Source organism: Perca fluviatilis, chromosome 9, assembly GCF_010015445.1.
Source record: "Perca fluviatilis chromosome 9, GENO_Pfluv_1.0, whole genome shotgun sequence".
Taxonomy (NCBI): Eukaryota; Metazoa; Chordata; class Actinopteri; order Perciformes; family Percidae; genus Perca; species Perca fluviatilis.
The window spans coordinates 35,556,923-35,573,632 of NC_053120.1; the positions used below are offsets into that span (position 1 = coordinate 35,556,923).

Below are 16,710 nucleotides of genomic sequence, written 5' to 3' on the forward strand. Positions count from 1 at the left end.
CAGAGCCAGAGGTGACACATTGTTTCAGCAAACTATTTCAATAAACTCCTTTGCGAGCGATCATTTTGATGAGCAGCCAATGAAATTAACAGAATGGAATTCAGGCCTAGTTGCAAAGACAAACGCAACAGCACCGCTGGGTGGCATAAAACAAACAGAAAAGGACAATTACATGGTTAATGGCAAATATCGGTGTGACAATCTTCAACTAAAATTCATGATCGTGACAGCCCTTTGTGACTGAATTGTACATTCAAGTAGAAAGGTCCCCTCTTCTGATGCCAGAGGGGCTGCTAACAGGTGGGCCATGGTATTCATATGGATCTGCCTATCAGACTAGTGGGGATATCTGAGCAAATACTATGTGGCCGGCAGTAGCTCAGTCTGTAGGGACCTGGCTCTGGAAGCGGAGGGTGGGCCGGTAGCTAGAGTTTGAGTTTATTGAATTCATGCTCACAGCTAAACAACTGGATGAAAAGCAGAATTTAAATCAGTTTAGAAATGTAGAAAGTCTAGCCCTATAAAAATAAATAAATAAATAAATATACATAATTACACATATGCAACCATACATTTATACTCACATACAAACAACCATCCACTTATAAACTGTTGTTATGGTCTACGTAAGGGCCTTAAAAACAGTAAAAATAATAATAATACAACTATAGTATAGTACAACATGATGTACAGCACATGCACAGCCAGAGACTTCAGCTAGTTGTAGAGAGGTGCCCGTTCACATCCTGGGCACTGCCGAGGTGCCTTTGAGCAAGGCACTGGACCTGTAACTGCTCGGAGCAGCGACTATGTGGCAGCGCCTTCACTCTGATATCTCTCCAGAGCAATGCATGTTACCAGTGTGTGTGTAATGGTAAATAACAACAACTACTAGAATTTGTAGCAGCTTAAATCCATGCCTGTCCAGACTCATAATATATGAGAATTTGAAGGAATTTAATAGAGGTATTAAGTGTATTTTCTGGTGAAATGGAAGTTATGTCTCTATTAACATTATTGACATAAATCAAGTGAATGATTTCCAGTGGGAAATATGCTGGGGAATATTTTTTTTTAAATGTATTTAATTTCATTTTACAGATGACTTGATAGCTTTAGACACATTGTGCAACAACAATCACCTGAAGCTCAATATCAACAAATACAATGAGCATGTGATGGACTAGCAGAGGAACAGGACAGAACACAAAGCTGTAGCCAAGACAGCAGACAATGCTTCAAATATGGACGTTACTGCAAAAAAGCTACAAATTCTAAAACTTGGATGCTTCACACACACACACACACACACACACACACACACCAAGCAGCACAGAAGATCTATCCATTCACCAGTTTCAAGATGAGTGTCACCAACTCAGTATCCAACCAAACTGTCTCGCCTTCTGTTCCTGAGTTACGGCGTTGAGTAATGGTCAGAAAACTTCATGAAATTCAAAATCAAATCAGTTAATCCTTGAGTACAATTAGACATTTGGGCAAAATTTGAGAAAAATTCCCTCAAGCATTTTTCAGACAGACAGTCTATCAATTTCAGTACCCGGGACTACACACACACACACGCGCGCGCAACAGATACAGTAAAATACATGGTCGAAGAACTGTCACGGTATGGCCTTTATGTTTAATCAAGTCCGTTCAATTTCTGCGGTGTCACGAGAGTTGACAGAAATTGATGTTTCCTTTTTATTGGTAGTGAAATGTGAATAAAAAACTAAAACTGAAATTATTTTAGGTTGATTTAAAAAAGAATTGAAGCAGGCTATATCGTTTTAGTTTATTTTTAGTTTTCAGTCGGGTTATTATTTAATTTCAGTTTACTAACAATATTTTTTACGGCTTCATTTAGTTTTTGTTTCGGTTTCCTATAAAATCCCTGCTGCACAGCAGTAGGTCATGGGAGCCAGGACTGCGTGGGTTTTCCCAAACGCGGTGTAAATGGTGACATCATATCTTGAAAGTGTGACACAGTAGTGTTTACAATTTAATGCATTTCAAGAAAACATGTACAACTGAAAGGAGGCTGTGTTGCACGGGATTAATCAGCTGCAGTAATCTGACATCTCCTGCGTAAACAGCAGAACACAGTTATAACTGACCAGTCTGATGTGCGTACAGGTGTGTGTGGTTTTTCTGCAGCAGCCTGGTGTCGTTGTACCTAATGTAATAAAAGCTAAACACAGCGGATGGCCATGTGTGATGTCACTGCGATCTGACAAATTAGTCCAATTAGAGGCTGCATTTATCAACATACTGTACGTTTCCTCCTTCAGATGGCTGCAGGCAGGGGTTTAATGAACTGAAGGAGAAGCTATACTAAAGGCCTTGATATACACTACTTTCTTTTTAACAACGGGTATGCGTAGACAAGCGACGGCGACACCAACGGCATTGTTCACATACTTGCCTGCGTACTTTGCGTGTACATGGAGGATTAAACGTATATTCACTAGGGGGCAGATCAGGGCCACATCATCCCTCGCCGACACTGAGAGCCACCTCCTGGGTTGAGTGTGGAACAGTTCCTGACATGCCGGTCAGATAATATACTGCCCCCACGTACATGTGCTTAATTGCAATCATTTCTGAAGATGTGCACAACTTACACACCAAAGGAACGCAGGATACACGTGGCAGCCATCTTACATACGCAAAAGCGTAGTAAAAAGCAAGTATATCTGTGCCCTAAAAGTGTTTTTTGACAAATCTACAGTAAGCTCAACATCAGAGAAACACTCGCACCAAAACATCACATGTCATGCACTTGGGAGGTCCATGCCAAATCTAAAGGCAACTCAAAGATGTATGCAGCTTTTAAATAAACATAGAAGTTGGGGGAAGCCTTAACAAAAGGAGGTGCAGCACCGCAAAGAAATGCCATTAGGAAAAAAAGAGCAGAGCACATGGGGGCCAGTAGCAGCATGAAGAAGAAGACGTGGGAGTACCTTTAAACTGAGAAGGTGGGAGGAGTTGCTGAACCAGCTCCGACATGGTACCTGGGCCCACATTAAAGACCCCCAGAGAACAGCATTAGGGATGTACCAATATCATTAATTCCTTTCCAATCCAATTTAACCAACACATTCTCACTCCCAATGGGTCGGGACCCCTTTGGCGTCAATTCTTCACAATTGTTGTGCACTGTTGCCTCACAGCAAGAGGGTCATAGGTTCAAATCCTTTGTGTGACCTTTGTGTGGGGCATGTATTTTTGTGAGAATCCCTAAATGTGTTTTGGTTTTCTTACACTTCCACCAATTGCCCATCAGTGGATGTTTTGGCCCTGTGATAGACTGATGACCTTTTGACAATGTTTCTCTCCCTTTTGCCCAGAAAATAGAAAAGCCAAGGAAAGAGAGTGGATGGATAAACTGGTAAACTCATCATGAACCAAGTACCAATACCATTAATATGTTTTATGAACAAAATCTGAGACCATTATTCTGAAATGACTGGGGAACTAGGGCACTGGAAGAGAGCAGACCTTCGCCAAGGCCATGCCCTATCTCACAATGTTAAGGAAAGTGAAGAATAATTTGTGTGTCCGCCCCAGGATTCAGATCCTCTGCCCATGCTACACCTTACACCAAGTTTCATAAAAAATGGTGCTGGTAGGTTTTCCGTAATCCTGCAGACAGACAAACAAACCAAACTAAAATCATCCCCTCCTTGACGGAGATAAGGCCAACGACATGCAGTCTATTACTCTCCACTCAAGAGTGGAAGAAAATGCTCTTGCTTGTTACACTTGATTCTAGTGGTAGACTTAAAGACAGCATGGGTTGTAGAAGGATTATGAGATTATAAGAATTTCAAATGATTCTCATGGCATATGGTTTAGGTTGGTGCGGTCTGTGTGTTGCAATCAGCCCATTCTTTTCAATGTAGATTCAGTCTGCAACAGTGTCTTTTGCAGGGGGTACCACACATTTTTCTAATTCAGCATGTAGTAGTTTTTAAAAAATACGTTCAGATTCATTCCTAACCTGACCACATGTAAAAGATGTAGGACACAGTCAAGGTTTCACACACAAAAATTTATCCTAAAAGTCAGCCAAAGCCAACATGTTCCAGCAACAAACCTACTAGAGACAAGCAAGGAAACACTAAAGTGGAATATTGTACTAAAGAAGAAGAGATTTTTACACTCTGTTGATATATTACATATTACACACAGGCCCAAAATACACACACATGCACACACAGGACCTATACATGCACTAATGGAAAAGATGTCAGAGTGAGGGGGCTGCCCATTAAATAATAATTTAAATAACTTTTATTTATATAATTCCTTTCATAAAACCCAAGGACACTTTACAGAATTACTGTGGCTATACTAAGGGAGGTTGTAGGCTGTGGTTAACAAGCGGTGTTTCAGGAGTTTTTTTATTTATTTATTTATTTTTAAATGTCCAGGGATGTAGCATTTTGAATATCTGCAAGGAGGGTGTTCCAGAGAGATGGGGCTGCAACACTAAAGGCTATGTCTCCAAAGGTACAGTGTCTGGTGTGTGGAGCAGGCCAGCGTCTGAGAACCACAGCTTTCGGGGTGGGGTGTATGGATGGACGAGGTCGGAGATGTACTGAGCGGCCAGGGCATGGAGGGATTTGTAGATGAGAAGGAGGATTATACTGTATATTTGATGCAGGACTTAATTTGGAGCCAGTGAAGGTGGATGAGGGTTGGGGTGATGTGCTGCCACGTTTTGGTGTAGGTGAGGACCCTGGCGGCAGAGTTTTGGACATACTGGAGCCTGTCTAGGGTTTTGCTGGGGACCCCAGATAGGACTCCATTGCAGTAGTCCAAACGGGAGGTAATGAAAGCATGTATGAGGGTTTCTGCCACGAGTCAGAGTGATGGCCGGAGTCTGGAAATGTTTTTAAGATGAAAAAAGGCGGATTTGCTGATAGATTTGATGTGAGTAATGGAAAGAGAGGGTGGAGTCTAGGATTAAACCAAGGTTGCGGACCTCAGAGGATGGGCAGATGGCGCTACCGTCAACATCTAGGATGAGATCTCCAACCTTCTGGAGCAGCACCTTAGGGGCCACAACCAAGAGCTCTGTTTTATTGCTGTTCAGTTTGCCATGCAGCCCTAGTTTGCAGGCTACTTCGCTAATTAGCTAGTTTGCCACAGCACATTGAATTTAAAATGGTAAATCTTGCTAAAAAAATTGAACTGCAAAGGTCAACTTTAGTCAGCTTAGATACTTAGTTACTGTATGTGGTTGTGGTTCCGGAGACACAAACGCATGGTCATTATATAAATAAATGTCTCTTGTCATTTCACTGTCAAGGTTTCCAAATACATTGTCAGTCCTTAAAAAATGAGGTCCATTGGGATTCGGCAGACAGTGCTAAGAGTCATTAGCAAACACTTCATTAATTAGCAGCAGAAATAGGTGAGTATTTCAATTTCACACACTGGGCAGGGATCAGGTAACATCATATAACTTAAAGCACTTTGTTTCGCAGCTGCTAAAACTAATGAGATGGAGTCAGAGCTTTTCTGCACACCAATTAAAAAGTACTTAGACAGCAAGTTGAGAGAGTGCAGGAGCAAGGAACAAACTCTTCCAAGCTGCAATGTCTAGGATTCGACAGCCGCAGAGAGGTCATTTTTAAGGGAGACTAAAGGTGAGAATCCCCAGAGAGCTCCCAGTACACTGCAGTTGGAAACAGAACTGTATTTAAAAGTTGTTAGCTGAGCTGTTGGCTGTTACTTCCACACATGCTCACAACACACTTTCATGCAGTGAACATCCACATTTGGTACCGGTCCAAGAAAACAGCAATCCTAATCTACTGGCAAAATTAAACTCAAAAGTGATCACGTGGTAAATAGCTGATTGCCATCAAAGTATTCTTCCCATTAAAGCTTTAGTGCGTAACTTTTTGATATAAACAAACATCCGTTACATTCAAGCCATTTCCAAATGAGTTGCTACAAAGCAAATTAAGACTAACAGCTCCACAAAACTCAGAAACTCGAGTGAAGATAATGACCTCTTCTGAAGAGTCCATCATGTATTTTTAATCCTCCGTGTCCTCCTTGGCTACTAGCAACTGCATGAAGGAGGGGTGGGAGGGGTGCGCGATCACGGAAGGCTTGTATCATGCGGATGCGGCAGAATTTTTTTAATTCCTCACAGAGGAGACAGAAACTACGGACTATAGCTTTAAGAACGTTTAAGCAGAGCTGGGACAAAGTCAGAGTCCACATTTCTGCCTAGCACTGAAAGCAAACCAAAGTCTGATGGTATACGGTTTCTTTGTTTTTGCTAAATGGAACAAAGCTACTTCAGCCAGCCCACCCAGAATAATGTGTTCTGCAAATGAAAATGTAGCACTGTGATTAAGAGCCAAATGTTGAGTTAAAATGGCAATGAAAGGTAGCACATTACAAAAGTATTAGTCATTATAAAAGAGGGTTTTAATTCTGTAAACTCATCATTTACATCCTTAATGAGTTGCCCTTTGGTGAGAGCTGTTGAAGCATGGCAGAATGATTTATTCACTTTCCACAGCAACAGTTTCACATTGAACAGAGTAACCTTTCAGTCACACACCTGATTCCAGCAACAGCACTTTAACTGACTTCAAATGCCAATAGCATATTGATGAAGAGAAAGTATTGCAATATAACATTTCGGCATTGATCACTTCTAACTGAAACATATGGAGAGGGAAAGTAGCAAAACAGAGAGCTTGGCTGAACTCTGTTTCATCTTGATTGCATAAAAGCATTCATTTAGACCAGATACTGTTAGTCTTGCATTGCCAGACCTTCCTCCACAGCGCTGCGGAGGAAGGTCTGGCCACACAGTCCACATAGCATTCCGGGATGGGCGAAAAACGTGCTCTGGTTTATTGACATTTCTTTAAACCGATCACAATCTGCTTGGGCGGCGCTTAGCACCGGACAGAGCCACGGTGCCTCTGCAAAGTAGTCTTGTGAAGGAACTTGTTTTGGTGGAACATGTGTACGTTCAAAAGTAGTTTTAGTCGTGCAACAGAAAACTCAGATTGGACAGATAGTCTAGCTAGCTGTCTGGATTTACCCTGAAGGGATCTGAGGAGCAGTTAACCATAGTCCTCAGAAATCCACTGCAGTTTAGAACACCAACACAAAGAAAGAGGAAGGTGACGGACATCCGGCTGAACCTCCGGCAGCACCGGAGCAATCCCCTAAATGAATTGTCATGGATGTAGACTAAGGTAGCGTTAACACTTAGTAATTCAATTTCCACATGAGTAAGAATACATACTGCACTTCATTTTAAGGTTCTTGTTCTGACATATAGAGCCTTGCATGGTCAGGCACCTGTGTCTATGTTACTTTATTCTCTTTTGCTTTCTTTTAATGTTATTGTGTCTTGTTTAACCATTTTTCTCTTGTAAAGAACTGTGCAATTAAATTATTATTATATAAATTATTAAATAAACGTAACTTTAAATGTATTATTGTAGGATTGGTACCGAGCAGATCCTTTTTATCCTTTTATTCAGATCCTTTACTTTAAAAGTACTAATACCACACTGTAAAAATACTCTGTTACAGTAAAACTCCTGCTGTGAAAATGTAACTTAAGCAAAAGTATGAATGTATAATCAAGAAAATGTAGTTAATAAAGTATTAAAAGTAAAGAAAAATCCTCCCATTTTAGAAAGTGTAAAGGATCCAAACAGTTGCATGTTTAATGGTCTAATCATTTCAGATGGACTTGTAGGCTCATTTAAAAATATGTAATGCAGAATTCCTAAAATAATAAAAAAAACTTTTTAATATAAAACATCAGATTTCATAAACTACATGTGTTCTGTGTTCAGAAATCTTAATGTGTAAAGTAACTAAAGCTGTCAGATGAATGTAGTGGAGTAAAAAGTGCAATATTTCTCTCTGAAATGTAGCGGAGTAGAAAGTAGCATGAAAAGAAAAGACTCAAGTAAAGTACAAGTACTTAAGTACAGTACTACAAATCCTATCCTACAGACTAAAGAAAACAGATCCTCGCAAAAACCACACTATAATCATTTTAATTTCTCCTCATTTTAGTAATTTTCAGTGAAAAGAGAATAATGATACAAAAAGTATCATTCCCTCCAACATCGTAAACCAATCAATCATCAGTCAAAATAACCGCAATCACATATTTTCCACATATCGTGCTGCCCAATGCAACACAATCACAAAGCGAAAAGTCTTTAGACACAAATTAAAAGGACACCGACTAACTGATGAGCAAGCAGACTTTCAACGGTTCGCGGACAAAACGGTTCGCGGAGTGCCCTGAATTCTCCTTTAATCTCATGTCCACATAAAATCCCTAACAATATCAGTGTCACTTTTTCTCTCGTTGTCTGTCCCCAATCATTTTCCTCTCTTGCCTTCCAAACAGCACATACGACATATTTGGCCCAATGTTTGCCTTTTGAATGGCATATATCTAAAAAGGCCACAGTCAGCAGAAACAAAGGTAGGTTGTTACTTGGTGTGACAAAAACTTCTTCGACTTGAATGTCTCAAAAACCAAGGAACGATTTTAGACGCTATGAACCTGCAGCCAGGGAGTCCATCATTCACAATGAAAAGGTTGAAATGGTCACCTCATATAAATATTTAGGTACCATTTTTGATGACCACCTTAAATTAATGTGTGTTAATACTGAGGCTGCTGTGAAAAAGGGGCAACAGAGAATTCACTTACTCAGGACACTGAACACCTTTTCTGTCAGGCGAGTCATTCTCTGTCGTTTTTTATCAATCTTTAATCGAAATTCTTATGGCTTTTTCTTTTACCTGCTGGTTTCACACCCTCACAGTGAAGCCGCCTACATATGCTCCGCGGCAAACGGAACTTTGAACTTTGAGCACAGCGGCAATTCCAAGCCTAGTTCCGCGGCACCGCTCTCCCCATTGAAAATCAAATGGAACGGCCAGCGCACAGCGGTTTTGACAACTATCATGGGTACGTGGCTTTAAAGACAATATAGTCAAAACCTGCTCAAAAATTATTGGTGTGAAACCAAAGAGATTTAATTCTCTTTGTAATCAACTAGTCTTGCGTAACGCAACGAGCATTTTGTCTTCTTCAGGTAAAGTTCTTCAGAGTGAAGTTTCTCTGTTGCCATCAAGACGTCGTTAGATTTTACCTGCTTTTAAAACTTTTACCTTTTTTTTTTTATTATTTATCTACTCTCTAGGGCAGTGTTTCTCAAATGGGGGTAAGTGTACCCCTGGGGGTACTGCAGGAGTACTGCAGGAGGTACGTGATCTTTTTTGCAAAATTCTCATTTAAAAATATGTCATGCATAATTCCTAAAATAATCATACTATAATAACGAATGAATTACGTGAGGGATTCTGAACATTTGAAATGTAGCATTTAAATGTTTTTCAGTTACAAGGTTGTTCTTTGGTAAATCTATCACTGCCAACGCTGTATTGTTCCTCTTTATATAGATGTAAAAATGTTTTGCGCTGGTCATTCAAAGGGGGGGTACATTATTAAAAAAAAGTGTGAGAACCCCTGCTCTAGGGTGTAAGCCTATATGTAGGCTTGTGTGCTGTTATGTATGTGTGTGTGTGTTGTCTGTAGCTGCTCTTAACTAATTTCCCCGTGTGGGATTAATAAAGTTGTTGAATTGAACCAATGTTTGTGTTTAATGATTGATCAATTCATTGATTATCAAGAAAGCTGATAATAGAGCGATAAGATAAAGAGACTTTATTATCTTCCATATGTACACTGTACTGTACAGTACAGTACACAGAGGAACAAAACTGTGTTTCTCCTGGTCCCCGGTGCAAAACCAAAAGAATGAATGATGCAACGTTCAGTGGAAATGAAGCAAACATTCAGACAACACATTAAGTGCAAAGTAGAAAATCAAGACACCAAACAAAGAGCAAACATGTTCATGTGGTGCAATCCAAAGGACAACTATACAAGACGGTTATAAAACAACAGAAAAGTATAAATATAAATGAGGGTATATAAATAAGTGTAAAGTGCAAGTAGTGCCGTAGCAGTTTGTGGGTCCCTGTTGGCTGGGGAAATGTGATTACCTTTGCCTCCCGTCCCCTGGCCTCCAGGTTTATTGTAGAGGTAGATATCACCATCAGCCAAGTCACTGCTCAAATGAAAGTAGTGCTGTAGACAGAACAGGAGAGCAAATCAGCATCTGGGAACTCAAAATACACAAGTCAGCATTTATTTCGTACATCACAATGGGACTTGTCAAAATGATTTTAGTCTCTGCCACAGTTTTTGCAGCCTCCCATATCTAAGATTTATTCATTCTTAACCCATATCACTTTAAACGGAGCAGTTTGTCGTACACTTGCATATGTCAAGCTGCAGCAATGCCTTATTTTTACAAGTCAACAAATCATCAAAAGTAGATGGAGGACTTGAAAAAGTCAGTCTGTTTACTTTGGGTTTTTTATTATCCAGACCTTTTCACTGCTGTTAAGACAGCGAGCATTCGCCAATAGCTTCTAGGATTATGTGTGAGTTGGAGCTATCACAAAATCCTCTTGTGATGATTTGATATAGCTGTTAAACAACTCTACCACAGATTTTCCGATCTTTGAACCTACAAAATGTTACATAGCGGTGCCCAATGTCTAGGTAGGGTTAGGGTTACACTGGGTGGGTAGGTAGTTGGGGTTTTCAGAGACAGTGAGAGCATTAGTTTATAGCTTAGCACAGTAAAACCACAACTCAGAATTTTTACGGTGTTATTTTGTGTGTGGATTAAACAAACAAGATATATCATATCAATTAATACGCTTTAGCGGTGTAGGTTTAATTTTGAACTCCGTACAGAGCCAGGCTAGCTGTTTCCCCCTGATTTATGCTAAACTTAGCTTTTTGACCCCTGGCGCTAGCGCCATAGCTAATGCATTTGAGACATGAGAGTTCCTCTTGGAAGGATTGCAAATGAGAATTTCCCAAAATATAAAACTATTCCTTTTGGTTACACCACTCGTCTTTGGTGAAGTTTGACATTCAACTTTGAGGGAACAGAGAGCTGAAGAAACCTATTATAATATACTGTTAGCTGTGCTGCACCATCTACTTGTATGTAACCCTGCTCTGCTGGAGTATAACTGCTCCACTAAAGAGACATGGTTTGCAAACAGTTATAAGACAGCATTCAATAGTACAAATATGTCTGAGGGAATAATGTTTACAAGTAAGCAAGCCAGCTAGCTTGGAGAGCGACTGTGACTGACCATAGATATGGTGACTGACTAGTGTTAGCATGTTGGCTGGTGGCTGGCTATTGTGTAAACAATAAGCTCGCCACCTTTGGTAGTTCATAAACCCTACGAGAAGTCACTACGTCAAAACTTATTGAATTGTGGTTAATTAAAACGATTGAAGAATCTAATTAATATTGAGTTTATTGAACATGAAATACTATGTAATAAATGACAAATTATTCAGTTATGTTAATACTTTTGAGTTAGATATACTGATATTTAAGTTGGCTTAATTAGTACTTTAATTTAACGGTAATCAAAAACTGCAAGTTCACGTTACTCCACATATTTAAGCTCTAACAACCTGAGACTTTTGAGTTTATAAACTCAAAAGAATTGTGGCAAATGATTGCCTCGTTTTTGAGAATTTTGAGTACTGCTTACTTATTCTGGTTTACAGTGTGCCATAACTTTCTGTTGTTAACATCCATCCTAGTTTAGAGAGCTACTTCCTGACCTGCTATACTTACTTTAGTACCCTGTGCAGGGAGGCCTTATTTGCAAAATCACTCTTTTTGACCATAAAATAAAGTGATTTAGACAATTTGGCTGTTTTGTTTTTTGTTTTTTAACTTTTACCTCCCAATAATCTGAATGCTTTTTGCCCCGTCAGATTTTGTCGTAGCAATGTTGCTGTGTACCCAGATCTCAGCATCAATACTTTGGTGACTACAATGTTACTATTGCATGAGAAAGCCCTCTGAGCCAACAATAATGATGATGAAACTACAACATATACATAGTATGAACCAAGTTGTAATAAATCAAGGTCAACCAACAGATTCTGCCCTCAATTTTTTTTTGATATCCAGATTTTTATTTTCTATGCATTTAAGGAAAAAAGAAAGCCGCAAGAAAGAAGCGGTTTCATCGTCATGGGGGTAATTACATTTTTACACTTTGTTGTTGTTATTCATCACACACACACACACACACACACACACACACACACACACACACACACACACACACACACACACACACACACACACACACACACACACACACACACACACACACACACACACACACACACACACACACACACACACACACACACACACACACACACACACAGGTCCGAAAGACGCAGTTGGGTGACTTGCTCAAGGGTACCTCAGCAGTACCCAGTAGGGCTGGGCATCATTTGATTTTAACAATTCGGATTTCAATTCGGATTCTTTCTTTCGATTCAGATCCTTTGAGGGGTGGAGTTGAAACGGGTCACATGCTTATTCTACAGATATTTTAGATTTTATTTTGATTCAATAGTGATTTACAGTTTTACCGGGCTTTTTCACCTTAAAATAAAGCCACAAGTTAGAGTGCCGCTACTTTCAATTTATTGTTATTTATAGTGTCAAATCATAACAGGAGTTATCTCAAGACACTTTCCAGATAGACACTCCATAATTTACAAAGACCCAACAATTCCACCCAGAGAACAAGCATTTGGCATTATCAGGCAGAAACCTTGGACCACGGCTGCAACACAACAAGCACCCGGAAGTACAGCGGTCGGTATGGAAACTAAAACTTAAAACTTGCGTGTTACATTTGGAACAGATGGTCGGAAATAAAAACCCAAATTTTCCAAACGATTCCAATAAAAAAAAAAAAAAAAATTCCATTGGAATCATAATTTTTGAAATAATTCCAAGTTGGAACCGGTCCTAATGCCCAGAGGGTGAACCTACCAGTCCACCCCCTGTACCATGGTATGTACAAAACTCCAACCGCCACCCTCTGGTTCCCAACAGACTACAGACTGAGGTCCTTCCGCCCCAACAATAAGAACATTAACATGCCAATTACACGATTAAGTAAATAACATTAAGTTGGTGTGGATTGTACCTTGAAGTGGTGTGCTGTGTTGCTGTCGGTGTACTTGGGTACATGAAGGAAAATGAGGAGGTTCTGCCTGAGGTAGTGAGCCACAGCGGGCAGCCAGGGAAGACAGTACTGGGGGAGGCTGAAGTTCATCACCTCAGTGGCTGGAGACCCTGATGGCTGGATGAACTGAGCAGACAACATTTTGTGAAGGCTTTTATCTGAAGCATTTTCAGAGTACCCCAGTGGGAATAAGACCCATAATTCTGGAAGTGTACACAAGTCCATGTACGCAGAACTATGAATGAATGAATGGTTTCATTTTTAACAAGATACCAAAAAAATAAATAAAAAAGAAACTTAAAAAACAGGACACAAAGTAAGCTAAGAATAAGCTAAATAAATAAATAAATAAATACTCTTAAATAAATACTCTTGTCCGAAAAATGAGTAGGAAGAAGCTAAATGCTTTTCGGTCCTACTTTTTTAAATCTCCATACCCTTATCAAAGTGTTTTCAATCTATTGTTTTTCAATAAACAATACAAACCTATAACCGAAAACATCGTCAAAATCCCCAAAACAATAGATTATCAATTAATCGATCAAGTTACTATTCCATAATTTTCTTAATTAAATGATTTATGTACCACCCTTAAAAGGGGTGATAGAATGCAAAAACGATTTTACCCTGTCATATTTGAATAACGACAGTTCGGTGGGTAAATAGGACATACATAGAAGCTCAAAATCCCATTGACACCCCTTTACTATGAAAATCTCATATTTTGATACTGCCGCTGAAAACGGGCAAATCTCAACAAAGCTGGAAGTTGACGTCAACCTCCCAAGACCTGTAACTTTGTCATGCCCATGGGTGTATTAAGAGAACAGTCACACCCCAACATTTACATAGGCTACACAACTGACCTGAGATCAGGTAGTCTTCTGAATCTCTATTCGCTATTCCATTACAAAATTCACTTCTAAAACGTTTTTATGCGAGAAATCAACTGTATGTAAAATGTAAAGCTCAAATATGGGCCGCTTTACGAAAAAGGATGGCCAATTGCAAATTTTGTCCGACTGTGTGTCGGAGTTCAGCGCCAGTGCTGCCTGGGTTGTTGCTTCGCCGCCTGGCCTGTAATTATAATGTGTTGAGTTATTTAAACAAACAATTGGGAAAATAATCTCATCGATAGAGCCTGCGGCTGGATGTAGCTCTATCAATGAGAGCTAGCTAGCCTCCTCTTAGAATTCCTCTGAAATTCACAAATATTCATTAACTTGAAATCGGACACCGTTGTTAGCTTTATAAGACATTTAGTTAGATGTTGTATAAGTGGCGTGACGAAATTCAAACTGTAAATATACTCGAATTACGCCGAAAATGAAGCAAACTATCCGTGATTTGTAGCTACACATAGCTAGCTAGGATTGAAGGGACAGCCGCAGCTAACGAAACACCTAGTCTTCACAAATATTCATTAATTTGAAATCGGACACCGTTGTTAGCTTTATAAGACATTTAGGTAGATGTTGTATACGTGGCGTGACATGTGTGTAACATGTGGTAAGAGATTGCTGATGTAACAAGCTCGCTGACCGCATGCTCACTCTCACACACGGGCCATTTAGCTAGCAGTAAGAGGGGAACGGCAGGCCCTGGAGCTCTGTCAGGGCGGCGGCGTTTGGTAGTCCATTAGCCCAAAAAACAGTGACTTTGCGCGGGTATGGAGTCCTGTGGGCTGCCAGTCGTGACGGAGCTCCAAGTACCTCATAGCAGGCCGGGGTCTGTGAAGGAAGGCAGGCCGGGCAGCGAGGCAGCAACACAGGCAGCACCGGCGCTGAAATCCGACACAGTCTTACCAAATTTGCAATTGGCCATCAATCTTCGTAAAACGGCCCATATTTGAGCTTTATATAGTTGATTTCTCGCTTAAAAAAGTCTCAGAAGTGAATTAAATAACGAAATAGCCCGAGAAACAATGTATAACTTTGCAGTGTCTGAAATACGAGACCTGCTGACGAGTCTCCCATGTGTTTCTATGTAGTTTGATCTAACCAATCAGCGCGCAGCTCATTCTGAATATTCATGAGCATACCATATTTGGAAGAAAAGCTCTTGTTCCAAATAGAGCCGTATTCACAGGGTAGTTGAGGGCCCAATAAAATAGCATTCGGGCAATTTTCAGCCCAACCAATGTTACATACCCCATTAGGAGACCTTAAGGAAAAGTGTAAAATACCCTATATAATCATTCTATCACCCCTTTAAGCTACTGTCCATCCAGTATATTTATCAAGCACAATTAGCTTTTAAATAGATCAGAACAAAATTTAAACAAGGTAATACAAAATTATACACTACCCGTCTATTTTTTTTTATTGACCGACCAACCACAAATAACACAAGATTGTTTCGCTGTGTGCATTTGGAAGAAATATGTTAGGTGTTTTCCCCCCAATTTCTTCTATAAAAATTAGTCAGTGAGCAATTTACCTCCACATCAGCTGGTGTCAGCTTGCAGTTCCTGACCAGCATGACCGTGATGATGTCCAAGGTGGTCTCATCCAGGCGCTTGCGCAGCACCTTGACAAGCTCATCTGTGATCTCTGGACCTGAACAAAAAGTACATAAACATCTCTGTTTTCACCCTCATGCTGCAAATACACAAACGCTCCAGCTAGCGCATTACAAATGGGATCGCATTACAGGGATTAAAAGGTCTCACCCCTATTTTCCGCGGCCCCTGCAAGCACTCGTGGCAATTCAAGTCAATGCTTGATTATCCACCAGGTGCAGCGGTACGTCCCAGAAGCGTGCATGGAGCGGCTCTCCGCTCCGCTAAAGATAGGTATATTTTCACGCGAGCCGCGGCCCGTTCAAACACCCGGCACAGCCGGAACACAGCACAGATGCGCCAAGTGGAAAATCCAGGTTTCAAACACAGCTTCAGCTCTAACAGCTTCAGAAACAGCCTCACCAAGTGGCACAATCAGAATCAGACATGCCACTTTACGAAGTGGCTGGCCAGCCGTGTAAAGGTTAGGGAAGCTTAGGAAAAAGCTAGTAAGCAGACCCTGAGTTAAGCTTTTTTTTAAACTTTTGACTTGAATTTCAAGCTTATCTTTGTGATGCTTTTATTTTGGCTTGTCCTAAGAATTTTGACATTTCCCGCCATTTAAATGTATTTTGTAGAACAGATGCCGAAAAAGGAATTGAGCAGCAAAGGTGTTATTCCATCAGGCCTAAGTTAAGTCTCTCAGTCAAGATGAGTCCATACACAGTCTGGTCAATTTAAGTCTAAAAACAATTTTTGAAAAAATATTATGAAAAACTCCTTATATGTTCTGTGTTAGAAAGTATTTCATTCATTAATGCTTCAGAGGATTACAATATCAAGTGCTGTGTATTCAACGTCAAGATTCTCTGCTGACAAAAGAGACCTTGATGGTGTACTTTGCAAAAACACACACATATTCACACTTCAAGGAGGGTGTCTATACAGCTATAGTGATGTTGATGTTCAAAGTACAGTGAGTGGAGCCAGCAGACAAGGACTTTAATGAGTTGTGCTTCTGA

General features: G+C 40.2%; 1 protein-coding gene across 5 annotated transcripts in view; it reads right to left on the minus strand.

Annotated features, from left to right (window-relative positions):
- The window catches only part of szt2 (SZT2 subunit of KICSTOR complex), a 165,818-nt gene that overhangs the window by 71,162 nt on the left and 77,946 nt on the right, over positions 1 to 16,710 (minus strand). For all 5 annotated transcript variants that reach the window (XM_039812482.1, XM_039812483.1, XM_039812481.1 and 2 more), the window contains 3 exons: positions 15,628 to 15,746; positions 13,150 to 13,314; positions 10,093 to 10,177 (listed from right to left, as the gene is read on the minus strand). In XM_039812482.1, coding sequence (XP_039668416.1) covers positions 10,093 to 10,177; positions 13,150 to 13,314; positions 15,628 to 15,746 — 369 coding nt within the window. The remainder of the gene's footprint in view (positions 1 to 10,092; positions 10,178 to 13,149; positions 13,315 to 15,627; positions 15,747 to 16,710) is intronic.